The 19,033-nt window shown below is 41.9% G+C and overlaps 1 protein-coding gene across 4 annotated transcripts in view; it reads right to left on the reverse strand.

Annotated features, from left to right (window-relative positions):
• The window catches only part of LOC148521611 (dipeptidyl peptidase 4-like), a 168,947-nt gene that overhangs the window by 60,097 nt on the left and 89,817 nt on the right, over nucleotides 1-19,033 (reverse strand). For all 4 annotated transcript variants that reach the window (XM_088474885.1, XM_088474886.1, XM_088474883.1 and 1 more), the window contains 6 exons: nucleotides 14,588-14,686; nucleotides 10,718-10,812; nucleotides 10,552-10,626; nucleotides 7,819-7,871; nucleotides 5,890-5,959; nucleotides 3,007-3,127 (listed from right to left, as the gene is read on the reverse strand). In XM_088474885.1, the coding sequence (XP_088331011.1) occupies nucleotides 3,007-3,127; nucleotides 5,890-5,959; nucleotides 7,819-7,871; nucleotides 10,552-10,626; nucleotides 10,718-10,812; nucleotides 14,588-14,686 (513 nt within the window). The remainder of the gene's footprint in view (nucleotides 1-3,006; nucleotides 3,128-5,889; nucleotides 5,960-7,818; nucleotides 7,872-10,551; nucleotides 10,627-10,717; nucleotides 10,813-14,587; nucleotides 14,687-19,033) is intronic.

Below are 19,033 nucleotides of genomic sequence, written 5' to 3' on the forward strand. Positions count from 1 at the left end.
CCAAAGTTTCTGAACTTGACAGTAACTTTTTATGAACGCGCTGCAGGTGCCGTATAAGGGAGGATGTTCCTAGGTGGTTGACGTCCCTACCCCTACTTATTTCACCTTTACATATGGTACATATGGCAAGACAGTTGTTGTCCGGATTTGGATAGAAATATTGCCAGACCAAAGAGGTGGAATGTTTGGTCTTCTGCCCAGGCATGACCGTGATGGGCTTTTTCATCCCACGGACAACAACTGTCTCCCCCGGAGCCTGATTTAAACAAACCACATCACCATCAGAATCCTCCTCGCCAACTTCCTCCTCAGCGCCAGCTACACCAGTATCCTCATCCTGTTGTACTTCAACAGTGACATCTTCAATTTGCATATCAGCAAGTGGACTGTGGGTGCTCCTTTCAGCACTTGCAGGGGGCGTGCAAATGGTGGAAAGAGCCACCTCTTCCCGTCCAGTGCTGGGAAGGTCAGGCATCGCAACCACCACCACACTTGGACTCTCCTTGGGGATTTGTGATATCTTCTTAGAAAGCACAGTTCTTCGCTGTGCTTTTGCCAGCTTAACTCTTTTGATTTTTTTAGTGGGAGGAGGGCTTCCATCGTCATGTGAAGCTGAACCACTAGTCATGAACATACTAGGGATCGACCTTAGCCGTTCCTTGCCACTCCGTGTCGTAAATGGCATATTGGCAAGTTTACATTTCTCTTCAGCTGATTTAAATGTCTTTTTCAAGGTCATTTTCCTGAACTTTGCCATTTGGGATTGTATGTGCCCTCTACTATGACATTGGGCATCGGCCTTGGCAGACGACGTTGATGGCATGTTATCGTCTATGTCATGACTAGTGGCAGCAGCTTCAGCACTAGGAGGAAGTGGTTCTTGATCTTTCTCTATTTTATTTTTATCAGAGAAAGTTTGGTCCTCCATTTATGTTATATCGATTTGATATATACGTGCGGCTAAACCCAGAAAATAATTTTTTTTTTGGTTTGGACTGGAGTGTACTTTCGGGGGTTACAGCACCCTTAACGGTCAAGCCAGCCGGCCCTTTACTTATGACACAGGCGCACGCTTGGCACTACTTTGTTGATGCACGTGCAGCTACTGCGCACACAATTCACAAACACAGAAAATAATTTTTTTTTTGGTTTGGACTGGAGTGTACTTTCGGGGGTTACAGCACCCTTTAACGGTCAAGCCAGCCGGCCCTTTACTTATGACACAGGCGCACGCTTGGCACTACTTTGTTGATGCACGTGCGGCTACTGCGCACACAATTCACAAACACAGAAAATAATTTTTTTTTTGGTTTGGACTGGAGTGTACTTTCGGGGGTTACAGCACCCTTAACGGTCAAGCCAGCCGGCCCTTTACTTATGACACAGGCGCACGCTTGGCACTACTTTGTTGATGCACGTGCGGCTACTGCGCACACAATTCACAAACACAGAAAATAATTTTTTTTTTGGTTTGGACTGGAGTGTACTTTCGGGGGTTACAGCACCCTTAACGGTCAAGCCAGCCGGCCCTTTACTTATGACACAGGCGCACGCTTGGCACTACTTTGTTGATGCACGTGCGGCTACTGCGCACACAATTCACAAACACAGAAAATAATTTTTTTTTTGGTTTGGACTGGAGTGTACTTTCGGGGGTTACAGCACCCTTAACGGTCAAGCCAGCTGGCCTTTTACTTATGACACAGGCGCACGCTTGGCACTACTTTGTTGATGCACGTGCGGCTACTGCGCACACAATTCACAAACACAGAAAATAATTTTTTTTTTGGTTTGGACTGGAGTGTACTTTCGGGGGTTACAGCACCCTTAACGGTCAAGCCAGCTGGCCCTTTACTTATGACACAGGCGCACGCTTGGCACTACTTTGTTGATGCACGTGCGGCTACTGCGCACACAATTCACAAACACAGAAAATAATTTTTTTTTTGGTTTGGACTGGAGTGTACTTTCGGGGGTTACAGCACCCTTAACGGTCAAGCCAGCCGGCCCTTTACTTATGACACAGGCGCACGCTTGGCACTACTTTGTTGATGCACGTGCGGCTACTGCGCACACAATTCACAAACACAGAAAATATATTATTTTTTTAGCACTTGGGGGGAGCACCCCTGATGGACAGAGCACCCCCTGGACAACACTGCAGCACTCCTTTAGGACTGGGACACTGCACAGGACTTTGGAGTGGACACAGCCCCTATGGAGAACTGACTGCACAACACAGTCCAGCCAGCCCCTATGGATTTTGAAGTAGTGGACACAGCCCCTATTAACAACAGCAGCACAGCACAACACAGCCAGCCCCTATGGACTTTGAAGTAGTGGACAACAGCAGCACTACACTACACTACACTACACAGCCCTAACTCCCACCCTCCCTCTTCACTGTCCACAGCCGAGTGAGAAAATGGCGCCGACGTGGGTACCTTATATAGGATCCAAAACCCGCGAGACTCGGAAGGCGGGATGATGACGTTTTGCCTCGATTTCAGATCCGAGTCAGGCGGGAAAAGTCGAGCCTGATTCGGATCGGACTCGGATCGGGGGGGCTCGGGGGGGTTCGGATTTCAGAAATCCGAACCCGCTCACCCCTAGTTTTTAATGGATTCAATCCCCATTATATACAATGGTTTGCAACTCGCCAGAAAATCACAGTTATTACAGGCCACTCCATTCAGGCCTAGGAATGTAAAAGTAATTGTTCCTTGTCAATTTGTAGCTGAATAGCTATTTTCATTAAAATGGCTTGCGTTGGTCAAGGTTGATATTATGATTATTTTCCAAGCAGCTGATATGTCTATGTTTCATACCAGTTATAATGATCACTGAGCGTTCATTGTTATTATCATAATTATATGTTACATGATGCTTCCACCTCCAGATGTCTTAGTTTAGGATCATCTTTTTATATTGACCCTTACGTTATAGTTTGTTTGCACAAACAATGCTGAAAGTATAGAGTACTGTACATCTTTATTATGAGTTTACCTTCATACACCCAGTCTGGTATTCCGTTATAGATTTTATTCTCCTCTCCATTCCCAGTAATTCTGACACTTTGCGCCTCCGGCGAACTTTTCAAATAAATGTTGTTTTCCCAAACAAAGACCTAGAATTGTAAAACATCTATAAGCACATTGCAAGATCAGAAGATGTGGTGTGCAAAATGTTAAATGGACTACTGTGATAATAGTAAAACACTTTAAATATTAAATAATATTTCTATTCGTAAAAAATGATGTCATAATAACATTTATATTACATAATTCATAAAGCGCAGTGCACCAAACAATGCTCAATATCTAGCTTCTCCGAATATCCTTAGATAATCAGAGCATATAAATCAGGATAAGTATAAATGGAGATACAGGGGAAGATTGGAGAGAGATAAGTACCAACCAATCAGCTCTTAACATTAACTGTCAGTTTTCAAACACTGTAAAGTGACAGTTAGGAACCGATTGGCTGGTACTTCATCTCTTTCCACTTAATCTCTCTTCAAAGGCTTGATACATTTCCTGCACAGTCCCATAGTTACTCAGACTATATCCAGTCTGCGATAATTTCCACACTGTAGTAGGACCTAATATCACTAAAATGGTATTACCTATAATAATAATGATTGGATGCAACAGACCTCTTCAGCAAGCCTGGTTTGACCAGAGAGGCATTCCAATTCTTCTGATGAAGCCAGGCTTGCTGGAGAAACATGTAAGAAGTTTATCTCCCAGTTATTTTGAGATTATTTGGAGGAGCTTGATATTAAGTGTTTGGTGCAGTGTTTTACGAATATTATGATGTCTTATTTCCAGTGGCGGTTCCAGAGTTGGGGCTGCAGCGCAATTCAAATTTCAAATAGGGAACCCACACCAACTGCCACTCCAAACACTGCCAAACATCGCCGGACGGGACTCACTGGCAGTTGGTATGGCTCCCCTATTTGATTTTTTCTGGAGCCCCACTGCTTATTTCTGAATATAAATAATGTTAATCATTTGTATGGAGTGGTCGCGTCGTTTGTGACCACACTAGGCTGTGCATTCCCTGACAAGGTCGCAAATAAATGTGACTAGTCAAAAATGTCCACTGGACAGCTGCCAGAGGATAATCTTCCAAAATCCGCCAATCGCAGCTGGACCCTCTGCATCCTCCCACAGTCTGCGTGCAGCCAATCGCTGCTGACCGGGCAGCCCAGCAGCAACCCCCACCTGGCAGGGGAGCAAGGAAATGTAAATGATGCAGCCCTCAGCCCCCCTAGAGTATAACCAGCTGCTGCACTCAGGAGCAGCTTCAGGGGAAATTCAAAGTTGTGATGTTCCAATCATCGATGGTTCCATATTAATAAATGATATTAGTATTATGTGTTTCGATAAAAACATATTTTTTTTCTTTAAATCATGTTGGATAAGATATAAATAGATGTTCTTGAACTAATTCAATCATAAACAAAAGCGACAATTTCTGAGCAGTTTTTGGAAAGATTATTTAGCAAGTTAAGTGGTTAATACAGGTTGAGTCTCCCATATCCAAATATTCAGAAATACGTAATATTCTGAAATACGGAATAATTTTGGCATGACGGAGATAATGAAACCTTTGATTTTTGGTGGTTTAATGTACACAAACTTTGTCTAAGGCAGAAATTGTTAAAAATATAGTTTAAAATTACCTTCAGTTAGTGTGTATAAGGTATATATGAAACATAAATGAATTTCATTTCTGTACACAAACTTTGCTTGAGCTACAAAATTATTGAAAATATTGTATAAAATGACCTGCAGACTGTGTGTATAAGGTGTATATAACAAATAAATGCATTATGTGTGTATATTGGGATATTTCATTATGATATGCAAATATTCCAAAATACAGAATATTCCGTTATCCAAAATACAACTGGTCCCAAGCATTTTGGATATGGGAGACTCAACCTGTACTTCAATTGACTTTTAATATCACAGTAGTCCATTCAGATGTGTGCACCACATTTTGTTTTATTTCTTTTAGTGCGAATACTTCTCATTTCCCTTGTTAGTACAGTACCCATTTTTTTTATGGAATTATATTTCTGTATATTACCTATTGGTTACTGGAACCTAATATGTGTACACTGAAGGTGAGAACTCTTATAGAGAAGGGTTGTAGGAGACACGGGGCAGACAAGAAACCTGATGAACTTTGAATATGACATAACAGACAAGGGGAGAATATAGGAGACAAGGTAAGGAGGTGGGATGACATGCAACAAAATGGGTGTGGGTATCGAAAGTGAGTTCAAGCTTTGCCCCAGAGCTCAGGGTGTTCAACTGCTTGGCATTCAGGGTACAGGAGTACATTCCATAGTGCATGCTTGTGTGCTTGTCACAGCGAAATGTGTTATACAACCCCACCACTGTGGCAGTGCCCAGGGCTCAATTAGGCCCTTAAGACAGGGTAGTCTGGCCCCATTCCTCTGGTCCTTCCTCTCTGGTGTGCAGCACCCCAATTCGGTGATGGGCATGGAGAGAGACTGGCATGGTGGGGTGCTAAGCATGTGCAAAAGGCACATATTGGAGATTGCACCTATATGGAGAGCCGCTGGGTCCTAGTGCCCTATGAGAAAGGGGGGCAGGGCCACAATGATAAGGTTCCATGCAAAATGCATCATCAGGTACCTGGATTTCCCACTGCACTGATTAGCAAAGTTTGGAGATGCAATTTGTGGTACCCCCCCCCCCGCCCCCCCGATCTTACACATACAAGGCAAGTATGAGGTATAAAATATACTATATGTGTTTTAGACTTTGAACCATGTTAAACTGTAAATGACAATTCATCTTGCTTAGCTGGTTTTCTGTATAGAATTAGAGTTTATGTGTAGACTGAACTTACCAGTTTATGGCTAACAGGAGACCATGAAATGTACTGAATACTATCTGGTAGATTTGCAGTTACCAATGTTCTAGGAAACAAAACATTCAGTAAGCGTGAGAGTGGTGGGTCACCGAAACAACCTTCCACAGAAAATGCCAGTATCATAAACCAGATCAACAGAGGTAATGGATCAACTTATTTTTAAAAACATACCGAGATGTTATACATATAATCAGCACAATTAACACTTTATGGCATCTTGTTTGTGTCTTTATGACCCCAGCAGCTTATCGTCTATTACGTATGTGTAAATTTGTTTTGAAATTATTGTCAAAATGTGGAAGTCTCAGAGACTATGCTTATAATCTTTGACAAAAAAATTATAACTTTATTATTTAAAATAAGACATTTAGGGGGCCTATTCATCATCACTTAATTGTCACAAAAGCAGATGAAAAAGCACATTTTCACCTGCAATTGTGAAAATTAATTATTCGGGCCATTCATTAAGAAGGTAGAGCAGGAGATCTCACAGATATCTCCTACTTACCTTCTGTTTGCGGAATGGCCCGCTGTCCCCATACACTAGTATGGGGACAGAATTCATTAAGCTCCGAAAATATAATATTTTCGGAGCTTGACTGCGGGGGAATTCGCCATCTTCAGATGGCGAATACCCCCGCTTGTGGATCGCTACCCGCTCTTCCCTATGGGAAGAAGGTCCGGGTTGCAAGAAGGGATCCTTTTGGATCCCTCCGCCCTTGTCCGGCTCCTTCCGCCGGACATCGGGGCTCTTGTGGGCTGCTGCTGAACTACAATACAAGCCTCAGTTCCTGGGGAGTCCTACGTTGCCTAGCTGCAATATACAGTATAGCAGAACATTTTTGTGTTAGGCAATACCAAATATTATCTATATAAAAGTTCTCTACGGTCTGTCCCTGAATACACAGTAAGAGCTGGTGCATGCACCGCAGGCCATCTAATTATTTATTCATTTATTACCAGTTATTTATATAGTGCGTACATATTCCACAGCGCTTTACAGAGAATATTACAACTATATTCCCTACCACATGCTCAGACACATACACATTAGAATTTAATGGCTCCCACTGCTAGGGAGGCCTAGCCAAATAGGAGGATCACTTGGCGGACCACTGGGGATGGGGTAAGTATGTGATTTGGATGGTGCAGGAGTGGTGGGGTGGAATAGAGCAGCAGAGTGGGAGCGGGGGACAGGGCAGACTGAAGTGACCCAGCATATGCCAGGTATAACAATAATATTATAACTCCTATATGTTCCAATTTTAATAGGAACATTCTAATTTGAAGGGAGTGTCCTGATTATTAGGACTTTGATCATACCATGGAGCAGCCATGACATGACCTCAATGTAATGTGGCTTGCTAATGTCTAATGTGATCACGTGTCTTTCATACACAGCGCTTCCACTATTTTAAGTCTTTAATATTGGGGATATGTAATTTGTGTACCCTACCCTTGGGAAGTGACATACTGTAAGTCTCATTTGTAAATGCTGCAGTTTATGTTAATGCAGAAAGATTTACACAGTGAGATTGCAGTTAAAATTTAAACTAGGATATAATTTATCCACAGCAATCATGCCAAAAGATTTGCAGGGGAATAAAATTCCTCATCTCAACATGTAATTATATTACATTGGGAGAGATGTATCAAATCTTCTACAGGAGTTCAGGTTGAAAGGTTGTTCATGGAAACCAATCAGCTTCTAGCTATCAAGTATTTAGTTGATTTTATAAAATGTTAGCTAGAAGCTGGTTCGTTGTGATGGGAATTGGGCAATCTCCTCACCTGATCTCTTCAGAAGGTTTAATACATCTCCCACATTAAGTATAATTTACAAATGATAAATATCTTTTAGTGTTACAGTTTGTTTTAGTTAATATACTCAAGAATGAAACTTACTGAGTATCAACATTAAGGATTTTGTAAGAGGCTTTGTATGAGTGTCTCCAAACCTGGAACAAATAATATACAAATGTCCATTTTATTACAGTATACTGTAAATCACATTATGCTCTATTCAAGAAAAAAAATATGAGACATACTAAGCATAAATCAAACCCTACGGAAGGAAATTGTATTTACTCTGTGGTTTATTGCTCTCTCTGTGAGCGATGCTCCTACTGAGACTGTATGAAGCTGATTCACTAACAATGAATTAGAGTAGTTTTATCATTTGTCAGATTAAAAATAAAGGATCTTAGTGTGTGTGTGTGTGCGTGTGTGTGCGTGTGTGTGTGTGTGCGTGTGTGTGCGTGTCACTATATTTTGAAACTGCATTCAATTTTTTACCCACAAAATGAAGAAATAATAAATAATGACTTTGATGTTAATGCTTCGGTGTATAAATGGGTGTTACAGTAGGTTGAATTGGTGAAATTATTTGATCTTTTCACTGTGCTGTGGGCCTGATTCAGAGATGGACGCTAATGCGTTCGCAGTAGCGATTTCGCACGGAATGCAACTGCGACCATATGCTTATGTTTCCAAAGCTTACCCGAGCATAATGACATACAAAGCTGCCTTGTCATCTGCGTAAGATGTCGCTTACCTGCATAAATATCGGTAACATCGACGCACATCGAGCGGCCATCTTGCCCTTGCGGCAGGTCTGACCAACCGCAGACTTGGCAGCTTTCCTGGCATGCAGAGGGCTCACATGCTGCGTAGGAGATCGCAAGGGCTACTTTATTCACGTCCAAGGTAGTGGCGTTTAAACGGTCAGACACGCCTGCATTTTATTGACCACCCCCCTTTACCTCCTCTAAACGCTGACAGCCTGTCACTCACGTTGCTAATGGATTCTCTGTGCATGCGGCATCGCAAGACAATTGCAGCGCGTGCGCAGTACGGCTTATACGCAGTACGGCTTATACGCAGTGTCAAATAATCGCTCAATCTGCATAAAAATTGCTTCAGTGCCAATCTCTGAATTTTTGTGTTAGAATGGGCAAAGCAAACTTCAGTGGATATGAGGTTGAGATCCATTTTACATCCTATCCAGAAGTGATGGTGATGCAATTCAAACAGCTTCCTCTGCTGCTGTGGAACTTAAATAAGGAATATTTAGAAATAAGGTTACACACTAAAAAAGCTGGAACAAAGATTCTGACATGTTCATAAAAGCTATTTTATGTACCTGCACCCAAGCAGGGCCGCAACTAGGGGGGGGGCTAAGGGTGCATGTGCACCGGGTGCCAGATTTGAGGGGGTGCCGAGAGCTCAGAAATGTCTCATCCGGTGATGAGGTAGTATGCTTTCTAGTCACACTCACTGTCCTGGTTCCCTGATTGCTGCATACAGTATATTACCCCTATGCTGTCACTGTTACAGCAGTGCCTCCTGGGTCTGTCACTTCGTTGTCTGCCTGGCTCAGTCGTTCGCTTCCCGTGCTGGCTGACAGAAGGAATTCTCCTGTTCACAGTCCTGACTCCTGGCCGCAGGTGGCGCGCTCCCCGGAGTTAGGCGCAGGGTCCGGGTTCACAGACCATCCCCAGGCACAGACACCATGGGCCGGCCCCTAGTTTCAGGACGAGGCCGCTCTGTACTGCTGCGACCTGTGCTGCGGGTTTATCTTTTCTGGGAGCTGGCACTGATCAGGTTAGGGAGCTCCTAGAGCAATGTCTGTCTGACCTGCTTGTTATACTCAGACACTCATTTAGCTTCCGGGGGCACAACTGTGTTGCACTTCTGTGACAAGGTTACCATGCAGATCACCAAGAGATGGGCACAAGTGTCTCTATTTTATACAAGTTTCAGACCAGTATCAATATGTCTTGTCTTGTCTTGATGATTCAGTTCTATCTAAAATTATGTATACTGTGTCATAGCCATGATCAGAGTAATCTTGTATTCACTAACAATTTCAAGCAGTTAATCCTGCATGCACATTGACTTGTGTATCCTGAAAACCATTTTATTGTGTAGGTCAGGGCCTGGTGCCAGATTTGAGGAGTCAATAGATATGGCAGGGGGGGGGGGGTAGGGGGTGTCGGGGCGCCAAATTGCTCTCTTGCCCCGGGTGACAAAAATCCTAGTTTCGGCCCTGACCCAAGGAAGGGCTATAGTACCCTGAAACGTCCTGCACTACTTTCAGAGCCGTAGCTAGACTTTTTGTGCCCTGTGCCAGAAAGAGCATTGGCGCCCCCCTCATTTTTCAAAGGGACATAATGCAGCCAAAAAAGGGCCATGTCTTCATGGGGAAGGACCAGGGAAGAGATAGGAGAGGCCAGGAGATGCTGGGGATGAAATAAGAGGAAGCTACAAGCAAGAATGATAATAAACAGAAATTTGACAGGCCCAAACAGCGCCCCCTGACCTGTGGTGCCCTGTACGATGGCACCGGCTGCACTACCCTAGCTACGGCCCTGACTACTGTATATGCACCCCCTTGACCAGTCATGTGTGGCTATTAAAACAGTATTCTGGTGGAAGATCTGTCTATACATGTTCCTCTCTAGGTCAGCTTACAAATGAGCTCTTCTGATTATATAAGAATATTTGTTCCACTCTGAAGGTGTGTAGCCTTCAACAGAGATATTCCTACTCGGTAGCGTGTGGCTAAATAAAATAATGTTCTTTTGGAGGGATTGTGTGGCTATTAAGATTTTCTATTCCACCAGAGTATTTAGTTACCTTCTCATAGTTGTACTGCAGTAAAGCATATCTTCTGTCTACAGACAGCTCATAGAAAAATGCATTGCTGTTACTCTGGGAAGACAAACAAAAGTAAGAATGGTGATAAGGAACATATTAAAGATGCTACGGTTAAATGAATTAAAATTAGAGGAATGTTACATACAATTGTTGTATTCAAAATGATTGTTTTTGTTTCTTCAGTGTCCACGTTCTGTATAATCACATTACTGTCTTTTGTCTGGTGGAGATACTCATTGTCTAGAAAGGTAATACAGAATAAATAAATGACAACGTGGACATTAGTTTACTGAAATAATGAATGCCTCTCACTAATATTCAGAGTAAACTATAGCAAAAATGCAATTTAGTCCTATCTTATCGAGTGTATTGCCTTGTTAAAGCAATATTAAAAACTAAACCTTAAAAGCTAGGTTATTGAAATCATGTTTGTTTGGCAACATTGCTACAAGGAACGAAACCTAATAAATAAATTCTGTTTCCAAACTCTTTGGCCTTTATAGCCAATCCCAAAACTAATTCAGGAGAATGGGAGTTGTGTAGTGACTGTTTCCAACCCTCCCACCCACTAATTAGCAGCAGTCACATGATGGAATATCATCGGTTGAAAGGACAAACAGTGGAAAACTTACTTTTGCCTGGCGGTAAGCACATAGGCTCCAATTTAGATAAAAACATGGATACATATAAAAACATAGATATAATGCAGCCCCAATGGAGCATGAGGCTAAACGTTCAAAATTTATAAATTATAAATCGTTAGTACAGTATATTAAATATAAAAACAGTGTGCAAACGAAAACCTGTGGGGTCTATTTACAAAGCCTTGGCTGGAGATAAAGTGAACGGAGATAAAGTACCAGCCAATCAGCTCCTAACTGCCATGTCACAGGCTGTGTTTGAAATATGACAGTTAGGAGCTGGTTGGTTAGTACTTTATCTCCGCCCATCAACGGAGTTAAGAGCACTGCTGCCAACTCAATTATTCTCATTTTCTGGAAAGAGTTAAGACTTTCCCGTTGGTGGTACTAGCGACACACAGCAGACACTGTTTAGAACCTGATAAGAATAGTCTAGCTAAGGGAAGTTCAAAAATATCCGCTTGCAGTATTGTATAGGGTAGTTTTTATCCTTCAGAGCTATAGAAAGACATTTGGAACTGCTTATCGGCACATGGTTAGCAGTCATAAATATATGGTGAAAAAATACTTTACTTATTCTGTAAAAACAAAATTGTAAGAAGAACACAACATAACGCAGTTACCTAAACTACAAACAGAAAATAGTAATGTGTTGCAGGATCTGGTTGGATGTTTATCTGCTCTTAAGCCTTGACGTCCCTTTTCCTATATGAAATCCCTATGAGTTTGTATTAAGCTAGTGGGGTGTCAACATCTATTTGGCCTGTTCTAAAAGTGACAGTAGAGAGCAGAGTGGCGTCATCAGAAAACCCAACATTGGTGAAATCTAATATACAACATCAGAATAATTAGGGCTTTTTTATTTTATTTTAGCGTATTGCACTTTTTCGGATAGCGTTCTGTAAAAACGGTTTGTGCAAAATTTGTTAACACAAAATAGATACAATGTATAGTCATGTGCATAAATATTGGGATATTGACAGAATTTTCATATTTTGGCCTCTATTCACCACCACAATGGCTTTGAAATGAAACAAACAAAATGTGCTTTAACTGCAGACTTTCAGATTTAATTTGAGGGTAATTACATCCAAATCAGGTGAACGGTGTAGGAATTACAACAGTTTCTATATGTGTCTCCCACTTTTTAAAGGGGCCAAAAGTAATGGGACAAACTAAACAATCCTAAATCTAACTTTCACTTTTTAATACTTTGTTGCAAATCCTTTGCAGGCAATTACAGCCTGAAGTCTGGAAGAGCATAGACATCACCATACACTGGGTTTCATCCCTGGTGATGCTCTTCCAGGCCTCTACTGCAAATGTCTTCAGTTCCTGCTTGTTCTTGGGGCATTTTCCCTTCAATTTTGTCCTCATCAAGTGAAATGCATGCTGAATCGGATTCAGGTCAGGGGATTGGTTTGGCCATTGCATAACATTCGACTTTTTAGCCTTAAAAAACGCTTTGGTTGCTTTTGCAGTATGCTTCGGGTCATTGTCCATCTGCACTGTGAAGCGCCATCCAATGAGTTCTGAAGCATTGGACTGAATATGAGCATATAATATTGCCCGAAACACTTCAGAATTCATTCTGCTGCTTTTGTCAGCAGTCACATCATCAATAAATACAAGGGAACCAGTTCCATTGGCAGCCATACATGCCCATGCCATGACACTACCACCACCATGCTTCACTGATGAGGTGGTATGTTTTGGATCATGAGCAGTTTCTTTCCTTCTCCATACTCTTCTCTTCCCATCACTCTGGTGCAAGTTGATCTTTGTCTCATCTGTCCATAGGATGTTGTTCCAGAACTGTAATGGCTTTTTTAGATGTTGTTTGGCAAACTCTAATCTGGTCTTCCTATTTTTGTGGCTCACCAATGGATTACATCTTGCGGTGAACCCTCTATATTCACTCTTGTGAAGTCTTCTCTTGATTGTTGACAGTTGATTTGGCCACACCTAATGTTTTTGCTATCTCTCCGATGGGATTGTTTTGATTTTTCAGCCTAATGATGGCTTGCTTCACTGATAGTGACAGCTCTTTGGATCTCATATTGAGAGTCGACAGCAACTGATTCCAAATGCAAATGTCACACCTAGAATCAACTCCAGACCTTTTACCTGCTTAATTGATAATGAAATAATGAGGGAATAGCCCACACCTGTCCATGAAATAGCTTTTGAGTTGATAGTTCCATTACTTTTGGCCCCTTAAAAAGTGGGAGGCACATATAGAAGCCGTTGTAATTCCTACACAGTTCACCTGATTTGGATGTTATTACCCTCAAATTAAATCTGAAAGTATGCAGTTAAAGCACATCTTGTTTGTTTCATTTCAAAGCAATTGTGGTGGTGAACAGAGGCCAAAATATGAAAATTCTGTCAATGTCCCAATATTTATGCACCTGACTGTATATGATGTAAATATTCTTACTTAAAAAGGTTTCCCTTTATTATGCAATATTGCTAAATGAGTAACCACTGCAGTAAAGGGAATGAGGAATAGCGCCTACTAGTGGATATGAACTCCTAATGTAAAAAAATCAATAAATACAAGAACAAAATGAATCACTTAGCACTTCGTGGCTCTCTAACACTTCACTTCCTTGCCTCTGCTTTTGAATATATTTCACTATTGCGGTTCTTCTTTTTTTGCTTGAATCCCTAGTATTCAGTACTATTGTGAAGGCCATCATTCCTTCGAGGATAGAAGTAAACATTCCAGTGGTGTTTTTCCAATAAAGGAGGTTCAAAAGACACACATATAAGCTGAATCTCAATTTTATTTTGGTCACATATGTATTGATTGATTGATTGATTTCATATCCACTAGTTGTTTCTATTCCTCATTCCTTGTATTGTGTAACAATTTAATTGTGTTATTAACCAACCAACTTAAGTTGACTGTAAGCAGCCACCCTTTATTTAGGAGAGAGTTCTTCTCATTGAAAAATATTGGACTATTTTATTGAATTGTTTCTTGCTATGTACGTATATATTGTCATTGTTCATAATCAGTAAACTATTGGGACTAGGGCCATACACCTACCTAACGTTCCACAGTTAACATATTTTATGTTTAAACAGAGTACTTTAAGCCATAAAGGAATTAACAGTGTGCTTAAAAAAGGCACTTTAGCACCGAGAGTAAAAATAAAATAAAAAAGTCAGTAGTTTTCCTATCATAAAATTTGCAATAAATTAAAGTTTAATCTATATCTTCTAAAACTACAGGGTGATTTCTCATACATTCTCTTTACAGGAAACCACATCTAAGTATGTCATAAAATATATTGCAAATCAGTACAAAATGTTTATAGAGGCAAATATTAATATGATATTAAAATAAAATAATGTTAAACAATTACCTGAAAGCCACTGTATCCTAAATGATTTAGGCCTTAAAGTATCACCAAAATAGTCATCCAATGTGTACGTCCTACCAGCAGGCACTAGCTCTTTTTCTTCTACATAAAGGAAGATAGAAAAAAAATCAGTTGTATTGAAAAATCTTTTTATTTATTTTCTCTTCTCTTCCAGTTAATAATCACATTATTGAACATGTTCTTGAATTTTTCATTACCCAATTTAGATATTGAAAAGATCAGAAAATGTTATAAAAGATCAATAGACTTTATCACTGGGATTTACTAATAATGTTTATGTAAAACCATAGTTTTGAATACCTACATATAGCTAATAGAGGGCCTAATTCAGACCCGCTCGCGAGCGCTGAGCGCTCACAAGCTGGTCGATGTTGGCCAAGTGCGCATGCGCACGATGGAGGCGGCTCCGTCGTGCACATGCGCGAGACCCGAGTAACGATAGCTAAGCCGTCGCTATGGGTCTCGCACCAAAGGGGGCGTGCTGCCGATGGTAAGTGACAGCACGCCCCCTTTGGTGGGTGTGCTGGGGCGTGGCTGCCCTGACGGAGGCATTCCCATGGGAACGCCTACCATCTGGGGCCGGCCCCACTGACATCACTAGTGATGTCAGTGGGAGTGCTTTTGGCTCTGATAGAGCCAAAAGCACTCCAGGGCTTGAGGCAACAAGACCCTACTGCAAGGGTCTCATCGCAAGCCCGATGGTCGCGATGGTCTTGACCATCGTGACCATCTTTTTGGCCGCTCGCTATAGCTGTGGGTGGTCACCCACAGCTATGCGAGCGGCCAGAGAGTACCAACAACAGGAACTCACATCCCCACCTGTCCCTGAAGCCCAGACCCAGAACTTGTATGTAAAAGGACTTGTCGTTTACTCACTAATACGTACAGAAAAAAAATGTACATATCTTACAGATCAATGGTGTCAAACGTTATTTTTTTATTTTACCCTAGTTCTATTGTACCATGATACTTCTGGGGCACCTTTCATTGGAAACTGCAAATTGAGCTGTCCTTTGTAGAAAATTTTGTATAACTTAAAATCGGAAAACATATTATAGGTGTATGTACACACCAGGAATGTATGTGGATGCGTGAATATTTTGTGTGTGTTATTATACTTCCTATTTGCATGTTGTAAAGAATCCTGCTGCAGCTGCTGCCTCTCTCATAAACTAGTATAAGTGTTTATTCTGTTCTTCATGATTTAAATCTCCTGGTTGTGAAGACTTTAAAACAAGTATTAATTAAGTATTCCATACAGTATAGCACATGCTACCTAATATTGAGGACATTTTTGCTATCATGTCAGGAGGGGACAACTTTGCAAATATAGATTTAGCAATCTACAAATGGAAATTGAAGCCTCTTCAAAAAATAAGAACACATTTTGCATGAAATAAGAGAGAGTGTTTTTGCATAATTTTGGCCAAAGTTATCAGCTTACCCACCATGTCCAGGTAATCTCATCATCAGGTAAGTCCCTAACATTCAAGGGGTTCAAAAATGACTTGGTGAATTATGTGAATGTGGACTTAGAGCCCAAAGAGAGAAATGCAAATTCTGGAAGGAAGAACTATCCAATTGCAGGCATGTGATTGACAAACAAGATCTACACAATAATTAAAACAAAGTAAAGTTTGTGCTCAAAGCACCACAGTCAGTATCCAACCTTACTTGTCGACTCTGTTGTATACTATAGAAGGGTGCATGTTAGTAGTAGTGGTAGCTGTTAAAAGGTGCTCGCCAACTTTGACCTGTTTCTATCCGTCAAGCTGGCATGCGATGCCTACCTCTAAAGAAGGGAACGTAGTAAGAGACTATTTAAACTTGCCTCAAGGACCTGGATAGTGGTCAAACATAATTGATCTTGAAGACTTAAATCTTGTATGCAGGGCCGGCTCTTGGGGTGTTCAACCAGTGTGGTCGAACAGGGGCGCCACCCCATAGAGGGCGCACCCCTCCCCAACAGTACTGTCATGCTGTTCTACTTGTGGGCTGAAGTGGCCTGCGGGTCGTCAAATCGGGAGGTTAGGGACCCCCACCGTCACGGAGGTGCCAGAACCAGGAGTACAGTAGCTGAATGGATGCTGCGCGCATTCGCGTGGCATCCATTCAGTGCCGGGAGAGGGCTGGAGGAAGCCCAGCTAGTGACAGAGTGCTGGGCTTACCCCCCAGCTTGATGTTAATTGAAGGCATGCCATGCTGACACGCTGCCAAATAAAGTCACTTAGGGGGTGTGGCCTATGGTAATTATGTTATGCCCCCATATGGCGCTATTAACAGAGCCGGCACAGGGTGCTCCGAACCTAGGAGCTGGCCATGCTTGTATGTGAAGTAAAAAAGTTTCATCAATACATTAATGGAATTAAATTTACTTTGGTGACTGGCCATCAGCACCTACTATCAATCTTCAACCCAAGAAGTGGGTACTGCAATGAATGCAGCCTGGCTACAAAGATTGTCTTTTCTGAGTGGTCATAAATACGGGGGCAAAAAACTTGACTTTTCTCAGAATTTTAGCTTTGGGAAATTCAATTAGAGTCCATTTTTTCTCCCGAAACATTATCTGTTTTTAGGCAAAAACACATAGAATCTGTGATAACTTCATGGACCTATATGTTTTCATTGGTGGCTTCCAGAAAACAGGCTAATTATCGGGGGCGGGTGGGAATTCGGAGCCTGCAGAAGTCCCCCCCCAAAAATTCTTTATGCGGCCACGCTTTGGGGCTAAGTGGATAGCCCCGGGGGATCAATTAGCACGCAGTAATTTACCGCAGCTAATTGAATCTCCCCCTTAGTATTATAAAGGAGCATATTGCAAGTACTATTGATGTTCCAGACGAATACATTCCAGAACTTCTTGTATACAAATGCATGAATATTTTATGTGGGAGATTGATCAAAACTTGGAAAGAGATAAACGTGGATATGTTGCCCATAACAACTAATCAGCTTCTAACTGCCGTTTTCCATGCTGTGTTTGTTTGAAAAATGACAGTTGGAGAAAGATAAAGTACCGATCAATAAACTTCTAAGATTTGATAAATCTCCCCCCTATGTATTTCCTATTTGTATGCAGTGAAAAGTCATGCAGCAGCTACTTTCGGTCACATTGTTATTATTATTATTACCAGTTATTTATGTAGCACATACATATTCTGCAGCGCTTTACAGAGAATATCAGTCCCTGCCCCAGTGGAGCTTACACTCTCTGAATCACGCTCGCTCTGAATCAGAGCCGGGCTTTTTTTTTTTGGAGCGGCCTCTCTCTCGGTAACCACCCACAGCTATAGCGAGCAGCCAAGACCATCGCGACCATCGGGCTTGCGACAAGACTTTTGTGGTAGAGTCTCGTTCATCGCAAGCACTCGTGATGTCAGTGGGGCTGTCCCCAAACGGCAAGCATTCCCTCGGGAACGCCTCCGTTTGGGCAGCCACCCCCCCTCGGCCCGCCCACCAAAGGGGGCGAGCTGTCACTCATCATCGACAGCTCGCCCCCCTTGGTGCGAGACCCGGAGCGACGGATTGCCCGTTACTAGCTGGGTCTCGCGTATGCGCACGACGGAGCCGGCTCCATCGTGCGCATGCGCTGTTGCCCACCATCGACCCGGTTGCAAGCGCTCAGAGCTTGCGACCGGGTCTGAATCAGGCCCTATATTCCCTATCACATGCACACACACATACACACTAGGGTTAATTTGTGTTGGGAGCCAATTAACCTACCAGTATATTTTGGAGTGTGGGAGGAAACCGGAGCACCCGGAGGAAACCCACGCAAGCACAGGGAGAATATACAAACTCCGCACAGGTAGGTCCGTGCTGGGGATCGAACCCATGACCTCAGTGATCTCAGGCAGTAATGCTAACCATTACACCATCTGTGCTGCCCTGTCACATTGTGCATTGACTATTGCAAAATCTATGGAGTGTTTATTTTGATCGTCATATGTCACATATATACAATACAAAGACCAATAAGAGTGAACAAAGATAACAAATAACTTGAATTCCAAAGTCAACTTGCTCAAAGTATGTACTGTAATTAAAGTAGAACAGATAAATTTATTTATCTATAGTATCTTCAGATGTACTGTATGTAATGTAACATGTGTTGTGTAAGCAGTCGGTACCTCTACAACATTCTGAGTGGGTTAGAAAGCTTGAAAATTGTTAAAGATGCTGCCCAGCTGTTCTACAACTCAGATACCCATTAAAAAACAGATGACTGCCTCTCTGTTCTACATGTCCTCAAAAGAAAAAAATCCCTCCACTCCACATATGTTCATTAGATGCATTGACATCATATACATGTGTGACACATGATATAGCATACTATCATCGCTTCATAATTATAACTTAGTTGCCCTGAGTAAGAAGTAGAAGAGCTGCAAGTTTAATAAGTAGGACTAGAACATACAGTTATTAGAA

The sequence above is a fragment of the Taudactylus pleione genome, unplaced genomic scaffold (assembly GCF_031769625.1).
Source record: "Taudactylus pleione unplaced genomic scaffold, aTauple2 ptg000156l, whole genome shotgun sequence".
In the NCBI taxonomy this organism is placed as follows: Eukaryota; Metazoa; Chordata; class Amphibia; order Anura; family Myobatrachidae; genus Taudactylus; species Taudactylus pleione.